Source organism: Penicillium riverlandense (assembly GCF_028828495.1).
Source record: "Penicillium riverlandense strain IBT 135883 chromosome Unknown utg000008l_segment0_segment0, whole genome shotgun sequence".
NCBI lineage: Eukaryota > Fungi > Ascomycota > Eurotiomycetes > Eurotiales > Aspergillaceae > Penicillium > Penicillium riverlandense.
In genome coordinates, this window is record NW_026643199.1 from 772,056 (window position 1) to 796,457 (window position 24,402).

At 51.7% G+C, this 24,402-nt stretch overlaps 10 protein-coding genes across 10 annotated transcripts; 4 read left to right on the top strand and 6 right to left on the bottom strand.

Moving 5' to 3' along the window:
- Positions 1–360: 360 nt before the first annotated feature.
- On the top strand, positions 361–730 carry N7474_009309 (uncharacterized protein; the record flags this gene model as incomplete). The annotated part of the gene is made up of 2 exons (XM_057200719.1): positions 361–562; positions 621–730. 2 exons carry the CDS (start codon positions 361–363, stop codon positions 728–730), a joined length of 312 nt encoding a protein of 103 aa, XP_057048706.1.
- A 371-nt stretch (positions 731–1,101) lies between these two features.
- On the bottom strand, positions 1,102–3,371 carry N7474_009310 (transcription factor domain-containing protein; the record flags this gene model as incomplete). Its single annotated transcript, XM_057200720.1, has 6 exons — positions 1,102–1,741; positions 1,806–2,129; positions 2,180–2,359; positions 2,420–2,583; positions 2,643–3,227; positions 3,306–3,371. The coding sequence occupies 6 exons, from the start codon at positions 3,369–3,371 to the stop codon at positions 1,102–1,104; spliced, it is 1,959 nt and encodes a 652-aa protein (XP_057048707.1).
- On the top strand, positions 3,252–6,527 carry N7474_009311 (fungal specific transcription factor domain-containing protein; the record flags this gene model as incomplete). Its single annotated transcript, XM_057200721.1, has 5 exons — positions 3,252–3,320; positions 3,831–4,027; positions 4,190–4,295; positions 4,377–5,116; positions 5,171–6,527. The coding sequence occupies 5 exons, from the start codon at positions 3,252–3,254 to the stop codon at positions 6,525–6,527; spliced, it is 2,469 nt and encodes an 822-aa protein (XP_057048708.1).
- An 820-nt stretch (positions 6,528–7,347) lies between these two features.
- Positions 7,348–8,126, top strand: N7474_009312 (rhodanese-like domain-containing protein; the record flags this gene model as incomplete). The annotated part of the gene is made up of 2 exons (XM_057200722.1): positions 7,348–7,635; positions 7,746–8,126. The coding sequence occupies 2 exons, from the start codon at positions 7,348–7,350 to the stop codon at positions 8,124–8,126; spliced, it is 669 nt and encodes a 222-aa protein (XP_057048709.1).
- A 436-nt stretch (positions 8,127–8,562) lies between these two features.
- On the bottom strand, positions 8,563–11,831 carry N7474_009313 (putative mitochondrial translation initiation factor IF-2; the record flags this gene model as incomplete). Its single annotated transcript, XM_057200723.1, has 3 exons — positions 8,563–8,806; positions 8,866–11,336; positions 11,397–11,831. The coding sequence occupies 3 exons, from the start codon at positions 11,829–11,831 to the stop codon at positions 8,563–8,565; spliced, it is 3,150 nt and encodes a 1,049-aa protein (XP_057048710.1).
- Positions 11,832–12,239: 408 nt separating this feature from the next.
- Positions 12,240–16,133, bottom strand: thtA (the record flags this gene model as incomplete). Its single annotated transcript, XM_057200724.1, has 3 exons — positions 12,240–13,682; positions 13,738–13,910; positions 13,970–16,133. The coding sequence occupies 3 exons, from the start codon at positions 16,131–16,133 to the stop codon at positions 12,240–12,242; spliced, it is 3,780 nt and encodes a 1,259-aa protein (XP_057048711.1).
- Positions 16,134–16,834: 701 nt separating this feature from the next.
- On the bottom strand, positions 16,835–18,192 carry N7474_009315 (TBC domain-containing protein; the record flags this gene model as incomplete). The annotated part of the gene is made up of 3 exons (XM_057200725.1): positions 16,835–17,709; positions 17,765–17,896; positions 17,946–18,192. 3 exons carry the CDS (start codon positions 18,190–18,192, stop codon positions 16,835–16,837), a joined length of 1,254 nt encoding a protein of 417 aa, XP_057048712.1.
- Positions 18,193–18,596: 404 nt separating this feature from the next.
- On the top strand, positions 18,597–19,668 carry N7474_009316 (Yip1 family protein; the record flags this gene model as incomplete). Its single annotated transcript, XM_057200726.1, has 4 exons — positions 18,597–18,641; positions 18,696–18,747; positions 18,811–19,522; positions 19,584–19,668. 4 exons carry the CDS (start codon positions 18,597–18,599, stop codon positions 19,666–19,668), a joined length of 894 nt encoding a protein of 297 aa, XP_057048713.1.
- Positions 19,669–21,085: 1,417 nt separating this feature from the next.
- On the bottom strand, positions 21,086–23,129 carry N7474_009317 (TFIIB-type zinc finger domain-containing protein; the record flags this gene model as incomplete). The annotated part of the gene is made up of 8 exons (XM_057200727.1): positions 21,086–21,534; positions 21,595–21,981; positions 22,033–22,171; positions 22,227–22,332; positions 22,384–22,634; positions 22,689–22,798; positions 22,851–22,941; positions 23,022–23,129. The coding sequence occupies 8 exons, from the start codon at positions 23,127–23,129 to the stop codon at positions 21,086–21,088; spliced, it is 1,641 nt and encodes a 546-aa protein (XP_057048714.1).
- A 475-nt stretch (positions 23,130–23,604) lies between these two features.
- On the bottom strand, positions 23,605–24,259 carry N7474_009318 (Eukaryotic translation initiation factor eIF-5A; the record flags this gene model as incomplete). Its single annotated transcript, XM_057200728.1, has 3 exons — positions 23,605–23,669; positions 23,726–23,858; positions 23,918–24,259. The coding sequence occupies 3 exons, from the start codon at positions 24,257–24,259 to the stop codon at positions 23,605–23,607; spliced, it is 540 nt and encodes a 179-aa protein (XP_057048715.1).
- Positions 24,260–24,402: the final 143 nt, after the last annotated feature.

The following is a 24,402-nucleotide window of genomic DNA, read 5'->3' on the forward strand; positions in this document are numbered from 1 at the left end:
AAAAGAGCGTGCAGGCATTTAAAAGAATGATAAGTCTGCATTCCGAGAAACGCGCTGTCATCACAACGTAACACTTACCGTGCCAGGACCAGGCCATTTGTGATGTATTATGATGTAACGTACCTATCCTAATATAAAACCAGAAGCAGGGAAACACCAGTTCTGCCTAGCTTTGCTCTGTCCTAATAGAAATACCACTCAAGAGGCGGTATGCGCTTCGTCATCGAGAAACAACTTGTTTTCTGACCTTATATATTTCCATTACTACCACAATCAGGATCTACCTCTCTCTAGTTGCGCAGAAATAACTATCTTCATTCTCCTCAAGTCCGCACAACACGCCCAACCGCTACAACAACCATGTCGTCAGTCATAACTTCCGTCAAGGACCTGGTCACCTCTGTGTTTGAGGTCATATTTTCCGTGTTCAAAAGCGCGTTCGATGCAATCTATGGGCTCCTGGCGGCCGTCTTTGACTTGTTCGTTGGCACTATCAGAATGGCGCTACGTGGCGTGGGAAATACCTTGGAAGCCGCAGGTGGAATAGGCAAGTTTATTGCCAGTAAGACTTCCGATGCCAGCTACCAGAGTCGCGAAACACTAACAATTCATGCGAAAAGGCAATATCGTTGTCGTCGCAATTATTGCCGGCTGTGTCTACTACGGCTATTTGCAGTATCAGGGTCGTCGAGGACGCCCCGCCAAAGTTGGAACAAGAAAGCAGAATTAGGCTAGAAGTTGCAGGATGATGTTATGTAGCAACTGCAAGCTCTGTATCCTTTGAAGCTTTATCTTCGTAATCATGCGCCGCTGGGAGGAAACTTTCCCAATACAATATCAGGGAGGAATGCACCTACAAAAGTGACAGTGCGATCATTGCTCGTTGGAACCCATGATTTTCTCTCAGTACTACAATCAATGTCCATTCCAGATTGGAGTAGTCTGTTGGATATGATTCATTTAGCGCGGGCACATCGAGGCTAATTTCTACGGGACGGAGGGGTCCTCGAGCTACGTTATCCTTGCGCCAAAAAGTTGTGGGGAAAAAGTCTCATGGAATTTACCTAGTAGCGTTGCCGTTATAAAAATGATAAGAGAAAATTAGAAAGCAGGATCTCGACTGTTTCCTCTCCACCGGATGCCTTTCCCAATGCTCATTCTCTCGTACCATTTGAGCATGTCGACCAATCCAGGTACGATCGGATCCATATCAAGTTCTCCGAGGAAGCTTCCTCCACCCTCCACCTCTGCCAACCCTTCCGCATAGTGATCCCATCTGTCCGGTTCACCTGGTTTTTCACGTGGCCCAAAGAGTTCCCTGATCACAGGTGAGACATCATCAGTGTTGAGGCTCTGTCCACCTTGCGTTCGGGAGCGGACGGACAATTTGAATGCATGGAAAAGATGCCTCCCCACCTTCGTACGGCAGGCAACGGTGGAAAATGCACTTGTGAGACTCAAGAAATCGGAATCCAAGATATCAAAAGACTCCTGTGCAAGCATGCAAAACAGTGACACATTGATAGCATACATAGCAAACTGATGGCAATATATCAGCCCGTATTCCGCTCTGTAAACTTCGATAAGATAGGCAATATCTCGCGCAGAGGATAGTGCGATCTTGACAGCATAACTATCCGGGATAGCCGAATCAGGAGTGTCTTCGCTTGCTTTTATGGATGCCAAATTGTCTTGGAGATCATAGCACCACAGGTTGATCACTAGTGTGTGATAGCGCATCCTGTCGGGAGATTGCCCATTAGTACACCAACCAGAACTGAGTAAAAGGTAATGGCAGCACGAACATGAGGATGAGGATATACGGTGCTTGAACCTCTTTCGGGTCGAAGATCCGGGGCAGCTTCCGTCCCCACTCTTGCAGCCGACTGTATACCTCTTGCTTGAGCTTTACATCCATGAGCGCGCGCGGCATCTCCAAAGCCGTATCCCTTGCGATGTAAGAGAGCTTGCATGCCTCATCAAAATATAAGCTCATGTAAGAATATCGGGGTTCTCTTTGGATTGGATATGGTGTCCATAATTCATCCAGCGGCGTTTCTTCACGGTCGATGCGGTCCACATTCACGTCCTTTATATGACTCTGTCTGAGGAAGTTCATGTGAACGATTCTGCAAGAAGGTTAGTTTGAAATATTCTGACCGAATCGAAAAAGCCTTACGTATCAATCTGAAATAAACCCCATGCAGTTCGCTTGAGAGAGGATATCATGTCCTTAGACATATACGGTTCTTCCAGGCGTGGCTTTCTAGCACTGTTCACAATGCCGAGTGACTCCGCCATTCCTATTGCTCTATGGAGCATTGTATATCCAAAATCGTCGGTACCATCCATGGAGTACCTGGAGAGTCACCAAGTCAGAGTAAGAACATAGAACATCATGAAACCGAGGTACTATTACCTCTCATATAACAGAAGAGATGCCTGCAAAGAAGCCAGACGGATATCGCTCCCGCTCTCAAATTGATGCGATTTCAGATGCCGTTCGGCTTCGGCCAGAAAATGGGCACCCTTCCTTTTCACGTCCCCAGGTAAGCTATATGCCTCCGAGTAATCCGAGTAGAACTGTATAAGTCAGGCTTATTTAATCATACTAGGGCTGAATGGCTGGGCTGGTCACTTACACACGCATTGGCGAGGAGAGCATTCACTAAAAAGGGACTACAAAAGTCCGAGTTCAGCTGCCCAGATCTCATATGCTTAACAAATGTTTCACGACAGAAAAAGGCGTAGAAAGGGTAACCCCAAGTCAGGTACAGTGACACTAAATGTGAAACCAAGTCGTCGCTGTCCGTGACGGTTGTCCACGGTTTTGCAGGGACTCTATACGGGACAATGTCACACAAATAGTGTATGTCCATAACCATGGGACGAACTGAAGGCGCGTCATTCTCGATCTCTGCTCTGCGTGAACGACCAACTATTTGGTCATTCAATTCAGACAGTCCGGCATTCGCTAACATTCCCTCGAGAAAGGCACGGAGTTGCTGCACAGGCTTGCGATCTTGGATCATCTCAAGGAGTTTCTGTTCATGGCTCCGATCCGCGCGGCGAACCGTCTCGAAAAGTTCAAAGAGTAGCTCACGGTCGTAGCTCGGTTCAGCGGCAATAGCTTTTGTTACTTCGCCATAGTGGGGACCTGATGGCCCTCTAACATCACCGGCATCTCTGGGTCGTCCGCCTGTGACAGGCGCAGAGCTCTCATAGGTCTGAGATAGGTTCATTAGCGCGCCATGTTCGCTCATCTAGGCGTTGTGGACGCCGTTCGAGTAGATAGGTCGACTTACATTTTGCTCATTCGAGTGAGTAGCTGAGCCTGCGCCGGGGTGCTTGTGACCCGGTTTATTCGACATGAGACAACGATTTGAAGAGAAACTGAAGCCTAACTGTAACTTCAAAGCTGATGAGCGAGGTGTTCTTGATATTGGCATATCGGACTCCGCTTGATTTCACAATGACCAAACAATGACATCAGACCTTCCCAAAGCATTTGTATTGGAGCAAATCTGGTATCCCACTAAATGTCATCAAGGGGAATTTGTCGATTCATTGTAGAAATAATCTTGTTTCGTTTTCTCGCTCCTGTATCTCCCATTGCCACTCTTAATTATCGCCAACTTTCTATCTCTCAGCGCTGGTTGTTTTTGGACGAGGTCAAAACACTTAAAAAGGTGCAGAGCTTAACATGTTTCTATGGCCGAACAGCCGTCTCAACCGCCGAGAGAATTTATCGGGGAAGACGAGTGGCCAGGGCCATGGTCCCAAAGTGATGTCTCGGTAACTGCAAGCGCTTCCCACACACCGAACGCTAGAAGAAGCTCGTTGGCACAAACACCTACCACTTTCGCACCGGTATCTTTGGCAGGGGCGAGACCTGCGAAGATCGCGATCCCTCGACAACGGTCGGCCGCCTCACCGAGGCACGGCAGGCGGGTTCCTCGGGCATGCGAATCATGCCGGCTACGAAAAACGAAGTGCAGCGGCGATGCCCCGGTTTGCAGGCAATGTCGTGAATTAAGGGCGACGTGTGTGTATCCGCCAGGACTGCGTGAGAGAATGACGAAGTACGTTCGCACAAATTGCATTCCTGCTCCGAAGCATTGATACAAACGGTGGCGATGTTCCTGTATTTGCTACGCGACCATCGCAGGCTAAATTCTATCGTTATCAGGCAAAATGAAGATCTTCTGAGCAAACTGCAGGAGTGTCAGACACTACTGAGGGAGGTGGAGCTTCTCGTGCCAGGACGCACAGCTAAGCGAATCAAAGATCTATTGGTAAGGCGAATCGTTCTCTGTGCTCCGAGAATCTAAATTCCCGGCTTCGGTTTATACCCTTACTAAATCCAATTTCTATAGCAGGATTCGGACTCAGGCTATGTATCCAAGGATATCTCCAGGAGCCCGACATCTCGCGCAGGACATAACCAAGATGAAGGGAGGGGAGAGCAAGACAGCTCACCTGCCTCCCTTGGATCACTGGATGCTCTGGACCAAGTGAGAGATGATATCAACCTCACCGATCAATCCCGGGCCACAGGGCATGTCGGAAAGAGCTCGGATATCACTTGGATGCAGCGTTTGCAAGAGGAGGCAGAAAGGCACAGTAGGTTCCAAGCTGAGGGCCTTGGCTCCAGCGAAATTGATATGATTGGTGATAAGTTTGCCCCTCATGAGGCAAACTATCATCTGGATGATTTCGAAATAGAAGTATCGGAGCCGGTGCAGATGTATTGGCTGCCACCTCGGCCACTGGCGGACAAACTTTTCGAAACCTATCTGCAGGTGGCTCATCCGTATTTCCCAATCATTAATCGTCCTTTGTTTTGCCATCAATACCGGAAATTTTTTGACACTTTTGCTGTACCTGGTGATAAATGGATGGCAATTTTGAACATTATATTCGCCATTGCCGCCAGCTATGCTCAGTCAGCCGGCTTAGAGTGGTATGGAGATGATCAAAGTCACCTCTTCTTTCTTACCCGAGCTCGGATGCTGAGCATGAGTGGCGGTGACCTGTTTCGCCATCCAGATCTTCAGCAAGTTCAGGTGGAGGGCTTAATCGCGTTCTATCTGCTTTCTACGGATCAAATTCACAGGTAATAGAGGAAAATCCTACTCTTTAGGATTGAAGCTGACAGGTCATTATTAAGGGCATGGAGAATCTCGTCTTTGGCGATACGGTCCGCAGTCTCTTTGGGCATCAACTTGAAGAACTGCGGCCAAGAGGTTTCAAGTATGTCCAAGGAAGTGCGCAACAGAGTCTGGTGGTCTCTGTACACCATCGAGAACAAACTTGGTATGATGACCGGCCGAACTACTTGTATCTCGATGAACATGTGTAGCTCGCCGTTTCCTCTCCCATTTGAGGAAACTCAACTGCAAGAGCCATCCGCCACTTTGCTCCTCGATGATCCAGATCTCCGGGACAAGCGCCTAAACACTGCTATGGCAAGCTCACACCTTCGACAGACGCCATTTAGCAATTTCGGCAGCGAAGAAGACATTTTATCCGCTCGCTCATGGCTTCATAGCCTCCCTGCCAACGCTGGACTGTATTTCCTCTACTCCTGCGACCTCACAGTTATGATGCAAGAGCTTTTAGACCGCGTCTACTCAGTAACCGCTGTGCACCAACGTTGGAGGAGTGTGAGAAACCATATTGATGAACTTCAAGCTAGTGTCGATGTTTGGGTCTCCTCACTTCCGCCTGGTTTGGACTTCACGCGCGTGCAAGATGGTGATCAGGCCCATGGCGAGAAGATGGGTTTGGCGTTCCAATATCATAGTGCGCGAATTATGTTGGGTCGACCATGTCTCTGCCGGCACAACACTTCCCAGAGAGGATCCGACGAGGATCGTCATTTTACCCATACCATGGCTGTATCAGCCTTGAAATCTGCCACTCAGATGGCGAATCTTATTCCAGATGGGCCGAATACTGACCGGCTACATGGAGCCCACCCTTGGTGGTGTCTTCTTCATTATGTTATGCAGGCAGCAACGGTCATGATCCTTGAACTTTCGTTTGGCAGTTTCCACATGCCTGAGGCTGAGAGTAGTCTGCTACAGTTGGCCAAGAAGTGTGTTCGATGGCTCCACAGAACGTCCGAGCATAGCGTCGCTTCACATAGAGCATGGAAACTATGTGACAATGCGTTCCGCCGGTTGGCGATGCCCATGGGATTCGATATCAGCGACCTATCGTCGCATTCCGATCGGCAAGGGCAACACGAAAGAGATATCCAGTCCGTCAATCATGCACAAATGTGCCACCGAATTGTCGGGGAGGGATCTGCAACTGGCTCTGGCTCTGTCGGGGGACCCAACGCGAGTCAGCCTATTCCCTTAGGACCTTATTCCATCAACCCTGGGAACCATTCCCCAACCTCATCAAACCCGGTAGGGCATGAGATGGGCGAGGAGTATTCTGCTTATGATCCTATCAGCGAGGAGTTTGCGTGGTCCATCTTCCCTGAGCTTGAGGACAAGGGATCGTGGACTGGTTGAGTACAATCTTTGAAACAAAACTATCCACAGACTTCTCCTCAATAAAGCCTTGTCCGTCCAAACCGCTTAAAACGCGTCCGGAGGGGGCAATCATGAGAATACTCTGCCCTTGAATCTACATCATGTCCAGATTGACGTTGTGTGTATCATTGAAAAAGTTATAGAAAGGAGCGTGACACCACTAGTGCGATGAGGGAAAGTTGATCCTTATAACATGTCGCAACCAATTACACGCTGTGTCAAGAATACCGAAGAAATGCCTGGGGCTATGACGCAAGGATGGAGTGATTGAACTCATGAGGGAGGATCCATCTTTCTAAAGAAATGTATGAGATCTCGATAAATAGAAATTCCTCCCTAGTGTAGAAGGAGCCTATAGCCTAAACCGCATGCAAAGTTATGTTCATCGAGGTAGATACCTTGCAGTTTAGTCTAGCCTCCTCGCATAGTTAGTGTAGCTAGACCAGAGGATATCTTACCTCTTTATATTACCACTTAGTGACCGTAGAAGGTCAACTTTTTGCATACGGAGTGGGTAGGGTGGCTGTTATCACGACTTGATATATAACGACTAACGTATCATATAGTATTATAAAAGGGCCATTCTGAATGTCGAAACAAATGTAGAAGATATCTGATCAATTTGAAGATAATCTATAACCAGGCATCTAGGCCAAATACCTATTCTACGCATTCCAGTCAGTCCATCCATCAGATGCCCCCAAACGCGCAGGCGGTGTTCGGCGGCAGACCCTGACATCACAACCCCGAACCCGAACAAACGCATCTCCAACAAACCACCTACCCAAGCAGCACAGCCATGGCGACACCATTCTCATCCGCGCTGCGACGCTCAGCGCTTGGACAAGCATCCGCCAAGCTTACAGCGCCGTTGGGACCCGCTATCTCACGCCGAAGCCCGTGTTCATCCGCGGCCACTAAAACGATCACGTCTCTCTCCGCGCGGACACGACCTTGTCCTTTGGTCACGGGCTTGAACGTTCAGACACAGAAGTATCAGCAATCTTATGACCGGCGACAGAGTCTTCGGTGGAAGAGCAATGATTCTTCGACGGATAATAGTCTGCGGCAGTGGGGGTTCGAGGAGGTATGCTTCCATTCTATGTACTTTCTACTCTCAAGTCACACATAGCTTCCCTCCTCTAATTGTTTTACACCCGACCCATGTCCAAAACATATACTAACTCAACCCCCCAGATCAACGCCTCCCTTCCCGCCGACTCACCCACAAGCCCAACTCACGCTCCCATAATCCTAATTGACGTCCGCGAACCCGCCGAATTAACCGGCACAGGAATAATCCCATCAGCAGTGGCCATCCCGCTCGCGTCTCAGCCCGACGCTCTATTCCTCACACCGGACGAGTTCGAGACGCGGTTTGGCTTTCCCAAGCCCGGCTCGGAACAAGATGGAGAGATGGTGTTCTATTGCAAGGCTGGTGTGCGTGCTCGTGCCGCAGCGCAGTTGGCTGTCCAGGCTGGGTATGATCCGGCTCGCATTGGAGTGTATGAGGGGTCTTGGTTGGATTGGGAGAAGAGGGGTGGAAAGGTTGAGAAGTGGGAGGGAGAGGATCTGTAAATTATTTATTACGTTGGGGGATTGTACTGTATATAGAGAGAATAGGCCTTAAATTGATATTGACTCGGCATGCAGTTGATACTATAGTAAGATCAAACAAATATCCATTCAACGGTTTCTAACGACAGATAAGAGTTAACAAAAAGATCAAATCCGGCTCTCACTCACTCCCAGGCCATATACAGGAGTTGTTGTTAGTAAAAAAAACGGTCAAGTCACGATTCCTAGGCCGTCCATCCGTCACATCGTCGTAGTCATTCATTGTATGTCCATATCGCAATCAACAAAATAACTTTTCCCTCCTTTTCATGGCAATCATATCACGTTCGGACACTTCTGACTCGGCCGTGAGACCCGTTGAACGACGACCCTGTGGCGCCCCTAGGGTTTATTGCCCATGCTCCCAACGTTAAAATGAAAACTCGGTGCATCCACTTCACGGAATCTCAAACACAGGCTTGAGCTTCTTGACCAGGGCCCACTCTTCCATCGACACCTCGGCCCGGTAGAACTCCTTGAGGGTGTCGATGCTGGCGCGCGAGATCTTCGAGTACAATTGGTCCTTCTCTTCGATCTGGCGGCCGTACATGGGCTGATTGGGACCCTCGACCTTGACGGCCACAGAGGGCTGGCCTCTCTTGCAGACCGGGACAGCCTTGTGGTCTCGCTCGATGGATGTTCTAGAGAAGGGGGAGAGAGTTAGAGAACAAGTCAAACCAGAGATAGAAAACAAACTTACACTCTGCCGATATCGATCACTTCCCTGGCACCAGCGGCATTGGTCTTGATAACGCACAGCGGAGTGTGCATGCGCAGGCTGCCTTCGATGACGTCGACACCAATAACGATGGGGTCCTTCTTGTTGAAAACAGCCACAGGCTTAACGACACAGGGGAAGACAGCAAGAAGCTTGCTCTCTTCCTTCCGCTGTTCAGTCAGCTCGGCCATGTGGGCAGTGAAGTCATCAAACAGATGATAGATGATGTCGGCCGTGAAGATCTTGACACCAATTTCCGCAGCGTATGCGGCAGCATCCTTGTCAACTCTGACATCGAAACACAGCATAACGGCGTATTCTTTGGCCTTTTCAAGCATCGTTCCGGCCTGCATGACATCGCGTTTGTAGACTGGGCCGATGGAGATATTGGCAACGGGAATCTTTGAGACTCGCAAGAACTCGAGAAGGGCCTCGAGCGAACCCAGGGTGGACGCCTGGACGGTGACACCGCGCTGGTCCGTGGAGACACGGCTCAACAGATTTTCCAGATCAGACATGACTTCGTCCATAACGTCCTCTTCATCATCATCGGGACCGACAACCATCAGACGGGAGCCAGCGATGGCATTATCCAGGTCATTCGCAGCAATCTTGACACCAAGAGCGGCCTTGACCTCCTTGTTGTGGACGTACTGCGACTTCAGACGCAGTTCCTTCAGTGGCGCGGGTGTCAAAAGTGCTCGAATATTCGTAGCTATAGGTCCGTTCAGACCACACAGCACAACCCGGTCACCTTCACGAAGAACACCGTTGGACAGGACCACATCAATGGTAGTACCTAGACCCTCGATGACCTTGACCTCGAGAACTGTGCACTCCACCTCGGACAGATACATCAGCGCGTTGGTCATGCGCTCCTGCGTCAGGGTGGTCAAGAGCTTCAGCATATCGGGAACACCCTCGCCCGTGTGAGCGGAGGTGGGCACCAGGGAGACGAATTTAGCCATCGACTTGTTCTCGAAAAACAGCTCAGAGTTGAAACCCTGCTCGGCAAAAGCCAGCTTGGTCTGTTCCAGACGAGTGCGGAATTCATTCTGGACGCCCTTGCTCTGCATCGCCAAACTCTCCTGGAAACCGTTGTTGTCGATCTTCTTCCAGCCGTAGAGACGATCAATCTTGTTCAGAGCAACGATGAACGGAGTCTTGCGGTCACGCAAAAGACGCATAGACTCGAGAGTCTGGGGCTCGAGGCCGTGCATAATATCGACAACCAGGATAGCAATATTACAAAGAGACGAACCTCTTGACCGAAGGTTGGAGAAAGACTCGTGCCCGGGAGTATCGATAATCAACAGACCGGGGATCTTGAATTCAAACTTGCCGTCCTGGTTGACCACGGCAGTCTTCTGCTTCAGAGCATCCACGGGGAAGTAAGTGGCACCGATCTGCTGCGTGATACCACCAGCTTCGCCTTCTTGCACGTTGGTCTGTCGGATCTTGTCGAGGAGCTTGGTCTTTCCGGTATCGACGTGTCCAAGAATACAGCAGATAGGAGAGCGCAGGTTGTCCTTGGAACGAGCCTTCATAGCCTCCTCGTGCTGGATTCGTTTCCGTTCGGCGGCCTCTGCCTTCTTCTGTGCAAGGGCTTTTTGAGCGGCACTCTGCTCCTCGTCCTCGGAGTCTTCCTCAGAGGAATCCTCTTCGGAATCTTCTTCAGACTCGTCCCCAGCCTTGGCTTCGCCGTTGGCGGCTGGCTTCTTCTCTTCTTTTTCTTCTTTTTCTTCATCCGAAGGAGCATCCCAGCTGTCCTTCACGTCGTCGTCCATGTCGGCAGCCTTCTCCCAGTCGTCGATACCATCGCTGTCCTCCGCAGGAGCAGCGGCGGCGGCGGCAGCCTCAGCCTTGGCCTTCTCCTCGGCCTCCTTCTTTCGGCGCTCTTCTTCCGCCTCCCGCTGAGCCTGAGCGCGAGCAGCGGCGGCCTCAAGGTCGTCTTCTTCCTTCTTACCACCCTTCTTCTTCTTCTTTTGATCATAGATAGGGCGTTTCTTCTCAGCTCCGGCTTCCAGACCCGCGACCTTGCTACCCGCGGCAAGCATCTGCTTCATCCGCAATTCATTCTTTGCTTGCTGTTCCTTCTGGGCCTTGGTGAGCAGCTTGCCCTGTTTGCGGAGCTCTTCCTTCTTCTCTCGCTCACGCTCCTTCTTCTTCTGACGAGCCTCCTCCCGCTTTTTCTCTTCCTCGGCCTCCTCAGCCTCCCTCTTTGCATTGGCCTCTTCCGCTTCTCTCTGGATTCGCTCTTCCTCTTCACGCTGCTGTCTGAGGAGCTCCTGTTGCTTCTGAAGCATCGCCAGTCGAGGGTTGAGTTTCTTTTTAGAACCCGCTGGCTCCGCGGCAGGGGCTGATTCCGCAGCAGCTGGCTTTGCAGGCTCGGCAGCAGCCTTGGTCGGTTGAGCCTTGGATTCAGCAGGAGTGGCCTTCTTCTTTGTGGCAGCCTATACCAGAAAGGTCGGGTTAGCATGTAATATAGCTTGCGGAGACCCTCTCCAACATACCTGCTCCTTCTTCCGCTGCTTCTCACGTTCCTTCTTCTCCTTCTCCTTTTCCTTCTTGCTCTTTACGCGAAACTCTCCCTCTTCCTGGGCAGGCGGAGGTGGCGGAGGCACATCCTTGATGGGTTTTGTCTTCTTGCCTGCGAAAACATCATCGTCGTCAAAGGTACCCTCCTCGGGCTCCTTGCCGGCAAAGTCGTTGGCATCCTCACCCTCAACGAAATCGTTGACTGGCTTGCCCTTCTTCGCCTTCTTGTTTTTGTTCCTCCGCACCGCAGCTAGGAGGCCACCGCCGCCGCCCATCTCCTCCTCGTCCGCAGGAGCAGCATCCTCTGCAGGCTGCTCGGTGGTCGGGGTCTCAGCAACAGGGGCAGCTTCACCCATCTCGGCCTCCCAGTCCTCTTCCTGGCGCTTATTTCCCTTTTTCTTGGGTGCCATTTTGTGTCTTGTGATCCTTGTGTCGGAGATATGTTCGGTGTAGCGACCGGTAAGGGAATCGTGTGAGCGCCCACAAACGGAGTTAACCGTTCAGTTGCTGGCTCACGGGGAGAGACAGTTGGCAAACGTCAAATGCTGGAGAAAACCCCAGAAAAAAAGAAAGGCAGAGCGTGGCTCTCTGGTGGTGGGGGGAGATGTCGAGGGCGAAAAAGAATTTCGGCGGAGGAACATCATTTATGGTGGGGAACAATAAAATGGCCTGACGACTGATCTCCCTCGCCACTACATACATACCACAGTGAATGAACTACAGCAAACAAATCACTTCTTATTTTCAGTGTACAACACAGTAGATACAGACATCACCGATCCAGATCTATGCATCCCCTATTCTTTGGCTCTAGCTATTCAAGATTCCAAGTGCAGCAACTGCCGCAACCACCCAATCGCCGCCTCACCATGGTTCGCCGACACCCCTAGCACATCCTGGACCATCTCACAGAACTGGGACTCCAGGCCGTTCTGCATAGGGGGCAATGGGTCAGGGCGCTGAGAATCCTTGATCATATCCTGCAAATAATCCACGTCCAGTTCACTCAGCCGGGCCAGGATATCGCCGTTAATTTGTCCCTGGGCCCCACTAGGATCCACTGGTATGAGGTCCCTTGGATTGAGGCGTCTTCTTCTCTTCGTCAGGGACGTGTTGATGACCGGGTCTCTCTCGCAGAGATTCTGTAGGAAACGGAGGAGACGCCATTCTTTTTTCTCGAGAGTCAAGAACTGGTGGACCGTTCCGTTAAGACCCACGCCGTACATCGCAATTCGGGCAGGAGATAGGGTCGAGCACCGGTTTCCCACCAGAAGTTTGGAGACAGAGAGTGGAAGATAGATCTCCGCCCGTGGTTCCGGAAGAGTTTGATTCATCGCCACGTTCTCGATATCCACGAGCAAGCGGACGCCACCGCCCCGGCTACTGGCGAACGCGAGGTCCGGCTTGCCGGGGACGATGCTGTGGGATAGCCCATCGCGCTGGACAATGTCCAAAGCATGCGGGACCCAGGACCCATCCCTGATTTCATACACCATGAGCCCATTGCGCGAGGTGGTAATGTAGACATACTTTCCATGCACGGTGATCGCAACAGCAGGAGAGGGCAGAGAGAGCACGGCGTTGCTAAGCCATTGGATCATGGAATGGAGGGACCTCAGCGGAAAGATAGATTTGCCAGCAGAGATGATCAAAGTATCGACATACGATGCGATGGTGCGCACTGGCTTTTGCACGGACTTCATGTGCTTGAAGAAGCAATCGATCCGGGATGGATTAGCTGGGTCGCGAGAGACTTGCAAGAGGATCACCCGACCCCGGGACGAGTCGAAGTCGCTAGCGTAGGGTCGCGAGGTTCCCACAGCAATCAAATGGTATTTTTTGTCACCTCTGATGGGCATCCAGTCAAAAATGCAAGTGATCGTCTCACCAACGCCTCCTCTGGGTCGCCATGGCTCTTTTTCATCTGGCATCCACGATCTGTTCTGATGGACCACTGGCTGCTGCGAGTCCGGATCCACGAATTCAATGTATGGGCGTTGAGCGTCATCTGGTATAGTTCCATCGGGGAGAGTGTCGGGAAGAGTGTATGACACAATCAAGCTTTCCAAGTGTTTAGAGTAGCAAAGCTTGCCGGGTCTTCCTGGCAGATCAATGCGTCGAGGAACCGGTTTCGCTCTTTTCTCCAGGGTGCAAATGAGGAGCTGTCCATCTGAAAAACAGAAGAGGGAGCCCGAGGTATTTCCCGAGGCATGAGAGTTGATTAGAGAGAAGCTGTTGAGGGTTACAGGGAAGTAGGCGGACTACCAGGAGAGTTAGATGAAATATCCATGACCAAACGGCGCTCGCGGTACTCACATTGATTCTATCGGTGATCCACACCCGCCAGAGGAAGTAGTTGGGTGCAGTACCATCTTCGGTGTATGACACGCGCCAAAGCTCATGTCCACATGTGAATAAGGCAAAAGAACCACTGCCCTGAAGCCTGATGGATGTCTTCCCGATTTGTGTCGGTGGTTTCTGAGTCAATCCTGAAGATTAAAAAAGGGTTAGCCCAGCCAGCGATAGCAACAGGACGAAATCGATTTACCAATGAGAGTGGGGGCATTGAAGTCAATCTCAAATGGAATTAGGATTCCACTTCGCAGACCGCAAAACAAAAGTGCCTGTAGAGAGCCCGTGACGTTGGTGGAAATGGCTGCAAAGCTCTCAACCGCCATGGATATGTCATCTTCCGTTTGGACGGAGATGGCAATGTCAAACAAGAAGGTGACGGCCTCGTCATCAATATTGAATACGAGCACGCTCCCATCACCCGTGCCCATGAACAAGAACGAGGTATCACCGAACTTTTGGATAGAGAGGCAGACCGGGTATTTCTCAATCCCGACTGGGCTTCCAACGGTTGACATCGAGACAGCAGAGTCAGATGTAGTAACTCGAGCCACACCCAGGCTCATTCCGTCTTCACCTCGCATCGCAGCAGCAATCATAGAGCTTGGACCATCAACAGTGACGGTAATGAGACTGTGGTTTGGATCATGATTGACAGAGTTGTTAAGGGACGGATCACTTGTGACAAAGAAATGGATGGCCCTGTCAGTGACTTGGATAAACACCCCAGAGGGTGTGAACCCTGCAGCCAAAGTCTGTGCATCGTCCAACCCCGTATATGCTTCATCGAGAGCAGTAATTTCATCTTCCAAATCTGAGCTCATACACAGAAGCTGAGAGGAGATGGGGTCTGAGATCATAACATAGGTACGGCCATTGATGTCCTCACTCCATATATCCCGAATCGTCGGAATATCGCCTAGGGAGGCTGCGATATTGATTGGTGCTTCGATTCCATACCGCAGCTCGGTTAATGCTCCAACCGCCGAGGAAGATGCCGAACAGACAAAAAGTCGACTGCGGTCCAGATCGTCTTCCAGAGCCCCTTGAGCCCCCGAGGGCACAGTGACAACGTCGGTCACTGGGGCCCAATTCAGAAATCGTTGCTCGCATTTTGGGTGCTCTCGGGCCTTTTGGACGAACAGCCCCCCGTCCCCCATACTTCCAGCGGCCATTATGAAGTCGGCCCCTCCGTCGCCCATATTAAGCACGTCAAAGGCGGTATCGACATCACAGTGAAGTTGGCCCAAGTCGGTTAGGTTCTCCAGAGCACCCTCATTACCAAACTCTAAGTAGTAGATCCAGCCATCCTCGCGACAAACGTAGATGCCGTCGAAATTTTGGCTATACAACCAATTGCGGGATGGTCTTGCCCAACGAGTCCATAGTGCAGCCTGGCCTTGGTCAGGAGCAGGAATGATGGTAGGGTAAAGCCGGGGTTGAGTTGCAGAGTGGGTGGAATAAACGGTCATCGAAGTGGTTGTGACCAGCAGGAACGATGATTCCTTGGTCAACGGAACAACCATGGTCGGCTGTCGATCCTGCTCCCGTATTTTGATTTCCTTGACCCGGGGTCTGGTTCGGCGCATGGTGTCCTGCTCATCCCATTGATAGACCACAGCTCGGGTGCCATCCTCCTGGGAAACTATGAGAAGCAGGGTGATGGTTTTATCATTGGGGGGAGCTCTGGGATAGAGAAACTCCATGAACAGTATGTCTCCATCCACCGTGAAGAAATGTTCCGCGTCCACTGGATCCAGTTGCCCTTTTGTCATCTGTAGCTGTAAATCGTGGGGAGGTCTCAACCACAAAACACCGAAATAGTTGTTGGACGCGCTAACGGCAACTCCCCGCGACTTTGGATCGACCGCAATGTGCCGCCCAAACTTCTCAGCCAAACTGACATCTTGGGGCAGTGGCCGACGATAGGTGACAAAGAAGTCCTCATTGGAAATCGAGCGGTAAAGGAAGACCAGTTCTTTCATATCCAGAGCGAGTAGCAGAATCTGAGGAGGTAGGTAGTCCGGATCGATATCCGTTTCTTTCGCACTACCCCCAGCCCTGACCTGTGTGTCCAAAGGCAGCTGAGTGCTGACATTGATTATCTTTGCGCCCACAATTGGGGCATCAAAGTCCGTCTTTTCAAGCACATCTTCAAGATGGCCATTTATGGCCTCTTTGATCTGCACGCGCTTTTCACCCACAAAGACAACGTCGTTGTGGTCTTTGCTACGGAGACGGGCTGGCATCATCCACTGGATCATGGGACTGGACAGGACGGTCTGGGAGAGCAATGCGACTGGCTGATGCATCTCACATGATTCGCGGGGTTCGCTAGACTCTCGGGAGGAGTTTGACATGATGACGGTGTCTTGACGGGAGAAAGGAAGAATAAAAGAATGATGAGGGTGAAAGTGATGTTCCACAGAACGAAAGAATGGCCTTGTGCGCTGAAGTTGATTTTCTGCGAGAGTCTAGATAGACTCTGGACAAAAAGACATTCTCAGCGGCAGAAGCCCAGAGACAAGGGAAGGATATGCCTGCCCCGCAGGGCCGCGATATCACGATCTAAATCTTTCAGCATATGAATTTTGGACCATGACGAGCTAACCACCATCAAGACTGACCTTCGGTCGAAAGTGTATCAATCAGACGCGTGGTGCTCGCAGGTGGTGCACAGCGAAGCATCGAAGAGCTTCCGCCTTGTCGCCGCAGCGGGAGAGCTCCGGGGAATGCCAGGTGGACACGGTGGATTGGGTTGGCACCCAAAGCCCCCAGGGTTTGAGAGTCAAGGCTCAAAAGTATTCGTTCCAAGACTTGACTCCAAAGTGCACGATCGGAAGATGGGGTGGCCGAGCAAGTGGTGTTGACAAAAGAGTATCAAGCGGGCAGCCGATGAGGATCGTCACGCGTCTGATGCCTGAGGCGACCATCTGCCTGGCCGAAGTACTTTTGTCAACAAAATGTGTCTGGGAGCTTTGTTTCACAAGTAGAAGTCATCTTTACCAGGCACAATAAAAATAGTAGCATATTTATTACAATTATACACTCTGACCTCCCTCTAACCCCTCCAGAGTGCCTGTAGTCGGCCCAGAACAGACCAGATCGAAGCATCCAGACCTTTCTTGCGGATATAGATGGATGCCAACCCGACCACAACAGCTAGAGCCGCCGATCCAATCGACCGCCGATGATTCCACGCAAAATCCAGTACCTGTTGCCTCCGCTCCTCGCGACGAATCTGCCGCGCCTGCTGGTGGAATAGTTGCACAGCTTCGTCGACCGTATAGGTCTGAAACGGATCGCGAGATGTCTTGAGCACGCTACACCGAGGGATCTGCTTCCAGGCCCCGAAAGGTAGTGATTCTGGGGGGTGGTCCTGAAAGAGTTGTGTGGCCTGTAAAATATGGCTGTCCAGATCGAGTGGACAAGGGAGCTTGGAGAGGGTGAAGTGTAGCATTTCCGGCTCTTCGGTAGGTATCTCCAGCAGTTCTTTCTTGCGCGAGAGAATAATTGCTGCAAATAGGTAGATGGTGACTACGGGTTCCTTCGCCAGAATAAAATCAAACAACCGGGCTATATCGCTGTATTCCTGGATATCGTGGGCGTACAGGGTCAAGGTGGCTGCGAGAGCGAAAAAAGGCTGGATGCTGGCCAGGTGCTGTCGTAGCTTCGGATCAGCCGTCTCGATGATCGCAGGTATTAACTGCAGATGCTTTATCGCTGGTGAGAGCGAGGGGAGCATGTAGTCTCTGATGCGAAAGAGGGATATCTGTGCCATGGCCGAGGCGGCCTTTTGCTTGCCGAGGACTAGCAGTAGGACCTGGACGATGTCATGGTAACCCTGGAAATAACAAAGCATCGGGTAGTTCCTGATGACTTGTCTGATCAGGGCCGATAATTGCTCTTTCTTCGCTGAAATCTCATCTTCCGGGGCTGCATCGGGGTTAGTATACCAACTTGACCATGCATTTTGAACAGACAGACTAACCACTTGGGTAGTAGACAAAGGACCGGTCAACATCGAGCTGGACCTGGTCCTCGTCTACATGCCGAGGCAGTTCGCTCAGGGGCTTAAGGTCATCATGTTGTGTCTTGTCGTCACATTGTAAAAGAAGAGGCCCTTTCCATCAAGATTAGTTCCATCCACTAATCAACTTCAAGCAACTCACAGGCTATTTGCCGCAGTCCATCCTCAAGTAAACCACCTTCGGAGGTCGCACACTTGACTAGAGCATGTAGATCGCGCGAGGTGCACGCGCGGCGGATAGCCTCTGCCTTTTCCGCTCGAAGGCTGGAGATACGTTCTGCCTCTGAGGATGGTAATGACCCAGTCGAGTCGCCAGTTGATGGAGTGGAGAGCTTCTCTTCCACGCTCGACACGGATGCCCTTGCTGAACTGATTCGGGACTGATCCATCCCTGGAAATTCTGTCCCAAAACAGTGCAATCTCAGGTCAAGGTGAGTTATAACATTTGCCCAGTCTTGTTGCAAATGATATAACTTCACAGGGGTCCTTTGCTGCTGATATGACCAACAGCACACTGTTCGGTGGCACGGCACTTCAGACCGGGAATGCCTCAGAACTGTATAAGAAATCACCCAGTCTACAATGGATCGATGAAGAAGGTAATCGACCTGATTCTGGCATATATTGCCGAGGGAAGGTCATCCATGCAGTAACCCGGTCACGAAGGCGGCAGGGTACTGCCAGGCTGATTACGTTGGTTTTGGCCCGCTGGGGAAGCTGATGTGTCCTGTGTTGTGTACTCTTTCTTCGCAACTCCCACTCTTGCCCTTCCACCTCACCCAATCCACCCAGAATGGCGAACCAGGGCTACGATGTGGTTGTTGATGTGGATGCCGAGGTATGCCAATAACCCTCCAATTAACCCCAAGTCTGTCGCTCACTCAACCCGCAGGGCGACCTCGGACATACCGACCTGCAAGAGGACCTTGAATTCCACCCATCCAGTGAGTTGCCTTCACCTCCAACAACAACAGAGCATCACTGACCATGTCGGTGACACGCCCCAGACTTCGAATCTGACCAGCGCAACGCCAAAGCCCAAGCCGACTCCGCCCCATTCTTAGGTGGCAGTTCATCGCGCGGTGGTGGCCGGGACCGCTCACCCGGCGGCACACCGACCAAGCATAGCTGGTGGTCGCTGCACTACTACGAGCGGTATTTTGATGTGGACACGAACGAGGTGCTGCGGCGGTGCGTGGCGGCTCTGTACCCGCGCACCAACTTCCTAGACGTGCTAGAGGGCAACGCGGACCTGTACGGGCCGATCTGGATCGCGACGACCGTCGTGGTGATTCTTTTCCTGACGGGCACGATCTCACAATGGTTGGCGAATCGTGACGACGAGCATTTCGAGTACGACTTTAAGCTCCTCTCCGGCGCGGCGGGTTTGATCTATGGGTATACGGGCGTGGTGCCGATTGCGCTGTGGGGTGCGCTGCGCTGGTTCGGTAGCTCGACGGCGGATCTGATCGAGTGCTGGGCGTTGTATGGGTACTCGAATTTGGTTTGGATTGGGGTTGCTCTCGTCAGCTGGAGTCCGCTGACGGCGCTGAACTGGGCACTTGTTGGTGTTGGCTTCGTGTGGACGGTGTTCTTCCTGCTGCGCAACCTCTACCCGGTTCTCAATGCTACGGATGCCAAGGCTAGCAAGATCTTGTTGATTTTGGTTGTCGTGTTGCATGCTGCTCTGGCTGCTGCTATCACGGTGCTTTTCTTTGCGTGAGTGCATCCCCTCTGTCGTTTCCTAACCTGGCTTGGCTGACACTTCTCCCTCTTCTAGACACGGTAGCCCGGCGAAGAAGGGACACAAGGGCCACGACAATAATGATGACGGGGATGACAACCAGCGTCGGTGGATGATGTAAACGGGGAAGATGGAGATGAGATGCTAGGACTCCTGTGTATTTCCGGCCAGCCTGGCGCAGGCCACTTTTTCCTGTTAATTTGCGCGCGACGATGTCCATCGTGCGCAAGCATTGTACCTATATCTAGCGGAGAGGAAAGAGCACTGAATTCCAACTTGATTTTTTTTTACAACATTGAAATCATGAATTGCGACTCGATAGGCAAGAGGAGCCAACTAACAACAGGTCGACCGACTGTGGCTGTATTGATTTGTTCCATCATTTTCTAACGCCATGTATAGACCTCTTCCATGTCGCAGTCCAACCACGCTGCTCCACCGCACACCGAACACAACGAAAAGGGAGGCGAGTCGCTTATTTGAGCTTCTTCTTGGGGCGGAGCTGGTTGGTGTGGCCGCACTTCCTCTTACGGCAGTTGGTGGCACGGGGAGGCAGACGGGCCTATAGGAGGAACCGGTTAGTTAGAGTCATCTGGGGCGTGGAAGTATCCATGTCACGTACGTAGCACTTGCGGCAGATGGACTTGTCGCAGTTGTACTTGGAGGCAAGGGCCTTCAGGGAAGGCTCGATGATACCACCACGGAGACGGAGGACCAGGTGGAGAGTGGACTCCTATAACGAGAAACGTAGTTGTTAGCCACCATTCATATGAACCGATCCCACTTTTGAACGATGATGCAGCGGATTTCCATCCCCAAATCCTTCGAACCGTAACGTCGGATCCGAGGATATCCACCCACTGCTCACATCCTCCACAACACAGGGATTCGTACCTTCTGGATGTTGTAGTCGCTCAGGGTACGGCCATCCTCAAGCTGCTTGCCGGCGAAGATCAGACGCTGCTGGTCCGGGGGAATGCCCTCCTTGTCCTGGATCTTGGCCTTGACGTTGTCGATGGTGTCGCTCGACTCAACGTCGAGGGTAATGGTCTTACCCGTCAGGGTCTTGACGAAACTGTATTCGAGAGAAATTAGATTCTGGCATTCATTCGATCGGGCGAGGGGACGCTTTGCGAGGACGGTCCACGGCTGGGAGGCACCGGGAACGGGAATGGGGGTTCGGAATGACCTACATCTGCACTGGAAACGCAGGAAAAAGGATACGTTAGCTTGCAAGGGTCAAGGGAACACGGAAATAGGTATCTGGAGGGACTGTACGTACTGGTTGCGGGTTTTCGTTGTTGTCGGTCGCGGTGAGATCGAGGCGGAAGAGGCGGCGGCAATGTGAGTGAGCTCGCTTAGGAAAAAGTGGTCACGGGACGGAAGTAGCCCTTGAATGTAAGTCACGTGGATAGGGCTAAGTTGCACGTGACATATCTCCATGCAACTATGGCCTGGAGACCGAAGGGAAAACCCGGGATATCACTACTATAAAATAAAATAACGCTAATATTATAGAAAAGACGCCGCGATGCACATTACATCTCCATACCATCACCCATGACCAGATCTGTCATCTGCTCGTCCAAATCATCCAGCACATCGCCATCAAATGCATCCGCACCGCTCTCGCCAAAGTCTTCGAGGAGTTTCCGGTCATCCAAGAACCGTTCAACCCGAGACTCGGTGTGCGAGACAGCTCGGAGCAGCGTTTGTACCGAAACAGCGGCGAGCTGGGCTGTCAGTTCGTAAAATGCCTGCTCAGGCCCAGTGAATGTAGACCCTGGCAGACACCGCTGGTACCTAGAGCCCGGACGGGACACTCCCTGCTCTTCGTCTGGGACAACTCGTCTGGGACGAAGGTCTTGAATCACGGTGTGTAGCAGTTTTTCCAAAGCTTCGTCCGGGTCTGTGGTCGTAGACGGAGGTGGATCTATGCCCGCACTTGGCTGGGTTATAGGGAACATCCCGGCAAGACGGTTGGTAGCTATACATGACGTTCAAATCAGTGTCAAATGCAATTTCATAATAGATCGGCACTCCTTACCGCTTGAAGTGTCCAGCCAGCTATTTGCATACCAGTCCATGTACTGATCCATCTCAGCCGGGGTCATATTCAGCACGTCTTTATCAGTGACGTGGATAGCATTGCCCTTCCCGATCTCGCCACCAGGACGGTCATGGCTGTCGAACTGCCTATGTGCTTGCGCCCAGATATTCCAGTCCATGATCTGAGCAGCAGGCTCGTTGCTCGTAGTCGGATACCGCTTCACGCCATCGAATGGGAATAGGAGTTTCGTGGCAATGACGATCAGAGCCATGATCTGGACATCAGGCAGGTGGAGCGGCGTTTTGCGCCCTTGCTTTCGAAAAGGATATTGGTATGTGAAACCCACTATATCTTGCAGTTTCTTGACTGCTTCGTACACCTCGACTAGAATCTCGTGTCAACAGCAGAGGGTTCAGACCAGGAGATTTCTCTTACCTGGAACAGCCAGTCTCTTAATGTGACGATACAGAATGAGCGGAGAGTTCAGTGGAGGAACGACGACTCCGAAGCGACGCTCGTAGAATATCTGCAGCTCGAAGAAAGCTCGCTGGAAGTGGCCAGCTTTCGGGAGTTTCTGTGATGACAAAAGTCAGCGTATTCCCCGAGGAGACACACAGTAGAGTACATACGCTGACCTCGAGCAGTGATAGGAATTCGGGGGGAAATTTATCTCTCATCTCGCGAGGGATTTCCCTCACCACGCGGATGTAGGGAACATCTTGCCGGATGACCAGACTGCAGCAAATGTCAACCACCTTTATAACAAGAGGAGATCAAGGTACATACCGATGAAAATCACTGACACAAATCGGAAGCCGCATTATGAGGGCAGCGAGATAACATAGACCAATGGAATCGATGAGACGAGGCCAGGCCAGGTACTTCCCACGAGGTTTGAAGCCCAAGTCTTGCGACTCGTCCTTTTCGGTTTGCTGCGAACTGAAGAGCTCCGGCTCCGACTCGTCCTCCTCGAGGGATTCATTGATCTTCAATGCGTAGTCCTGCAGCCGGAGAGCCCAGAGGTCGCGAACGACAGTCTAAACAAATGTCTTAGTCTCACACACATCCCTTCGAGCCGTTCGTCAACGTACCTCGAACTGCTCGGGAAAGCCTTGCTCGCGAACCAAGACATGGCACTGTTTCCAGAGGATCAACTGGTAGGCCTGCAGGAAAAGTGTATATGCCTGGCGACCGCGAAATGCTTTATTGCAGTGTCAGCGCGTCCGGCGAGAGAAAGTGGGTGGTCACCGTACTCTTTCTAGACTTCTCGGTCGCGGCACGTTTCACCCGATGCGTCTTGCCCTGCTTGGCGAAATCCTCAGGATCTTCTTCGACTTGGACGCCCTGCACGATAGTTTAGCCTTGTGTGATTCCGGCGTATCTTTTGACACCGTCGGGACAGGACGAGAGGGGCGTTCTCCTACCGCTTGTCGGTGGCCGCGCTTGCAGAACCACAGGCCCTCGTCAAGATAGTAGCGCCGTGTCCGGCATCCTTCTTGGCCGCAGACCCCTCGAGTGATGTATTCCACCATCCCAGGGCAGTCGGGGCATGACTTGTCCGTTTGGGTGGAAGGGATGATGTTCTTTACGTGAATAATGTTGACGTCCCAGACTATTTTTTTTCTGCAAAAAAAGTCACCGCCGCTTCGGGCCCACGACCACCCAACGGGTTTGGAAATAACTTCAAAACTTCAAGAGTACAAGTAGTGTCAAAAAAAAAACACCAGGATCTACTGGATACGTTGGAAAAACAATAAATAAACCGATCAAAGGTTACGGATTCATTCGTCACACGATCATGAGATGCTGGGACTCAGAACTGATCTTCGGATAACAAGTCATGCTGCCAACCAAAGCAATTCTTCTCGTCGGTCCAGCCTACATCCAAGGCTAGATGGTGGATACAGACAATACCCGGCCATTGAACCATTGAAGATGAATTTTTTGTGGCACAGGCCATTTTGAGCATAACGGTTGACATCACAGGCGATCCAGGGAGCGATCCGCTTATTTGGGAGCCTCCTTGACATCGATGGCGGCCTCCTCACCCATGGCGGTCAGGACAACGACATCTGGGAAGTGATGGTCAGATACGGAATCCGCGCAAGACGGTCGCGGGTGTACTTACTGACGTCCTTCTCCTCCTCACGGAACATCTTGATGATGCGGGCACCAATATCGCCCTCGGGGACCTTGACGTCGTCCTTGGTGGAACCAGACTCGTCCATCAGGGACAGGAAGTCGTCGTCAGTGATATCCAGCTAGAAGGAAAGGTCAGTGTCTGTGCGGTTTCCCCTCTCTCTTAGTGGGGACTACGCACCAGCTGGTACTCCTTGCGAGAGACGTTGGGGACATCCATGTTGTGGGTGGAGGGAGACAGATCCTCCAGCTTCTTGCCGGTGAAGATGTCAATGGCGACCAGGTGGACCTTGGCGTGACCGTGCTTGCCCGTCTTGGAGGTGGACATGTCGACGATCTTGCAGGGGCGGCCCTTGATGACAACGTGACCGTTCTTGCGCAGAGCCGAGCACTGCATGGGGAAGGTGGTGGACGCACCGGCATCCACCGAGTCGAAGTTGACATCATGCTGGACGTGGCCAGTTAGTATGGTACATAAGTGTAAAATGGCACCCGAGGGCAAGAGAGAGGGGGGGAGCCGCATGAGATGCGGGGCTGGGAGAGACCAAGGCAGATCGAGGGCAGAAGGGAAGGGAGACTGGGGGATGGCAAGGAGAGACATACCTCGTCAGCCATGGTGAAAGATTAGTGAGTGTCAAAAAGCGAGATAAAAAGGAAAGCGATCAA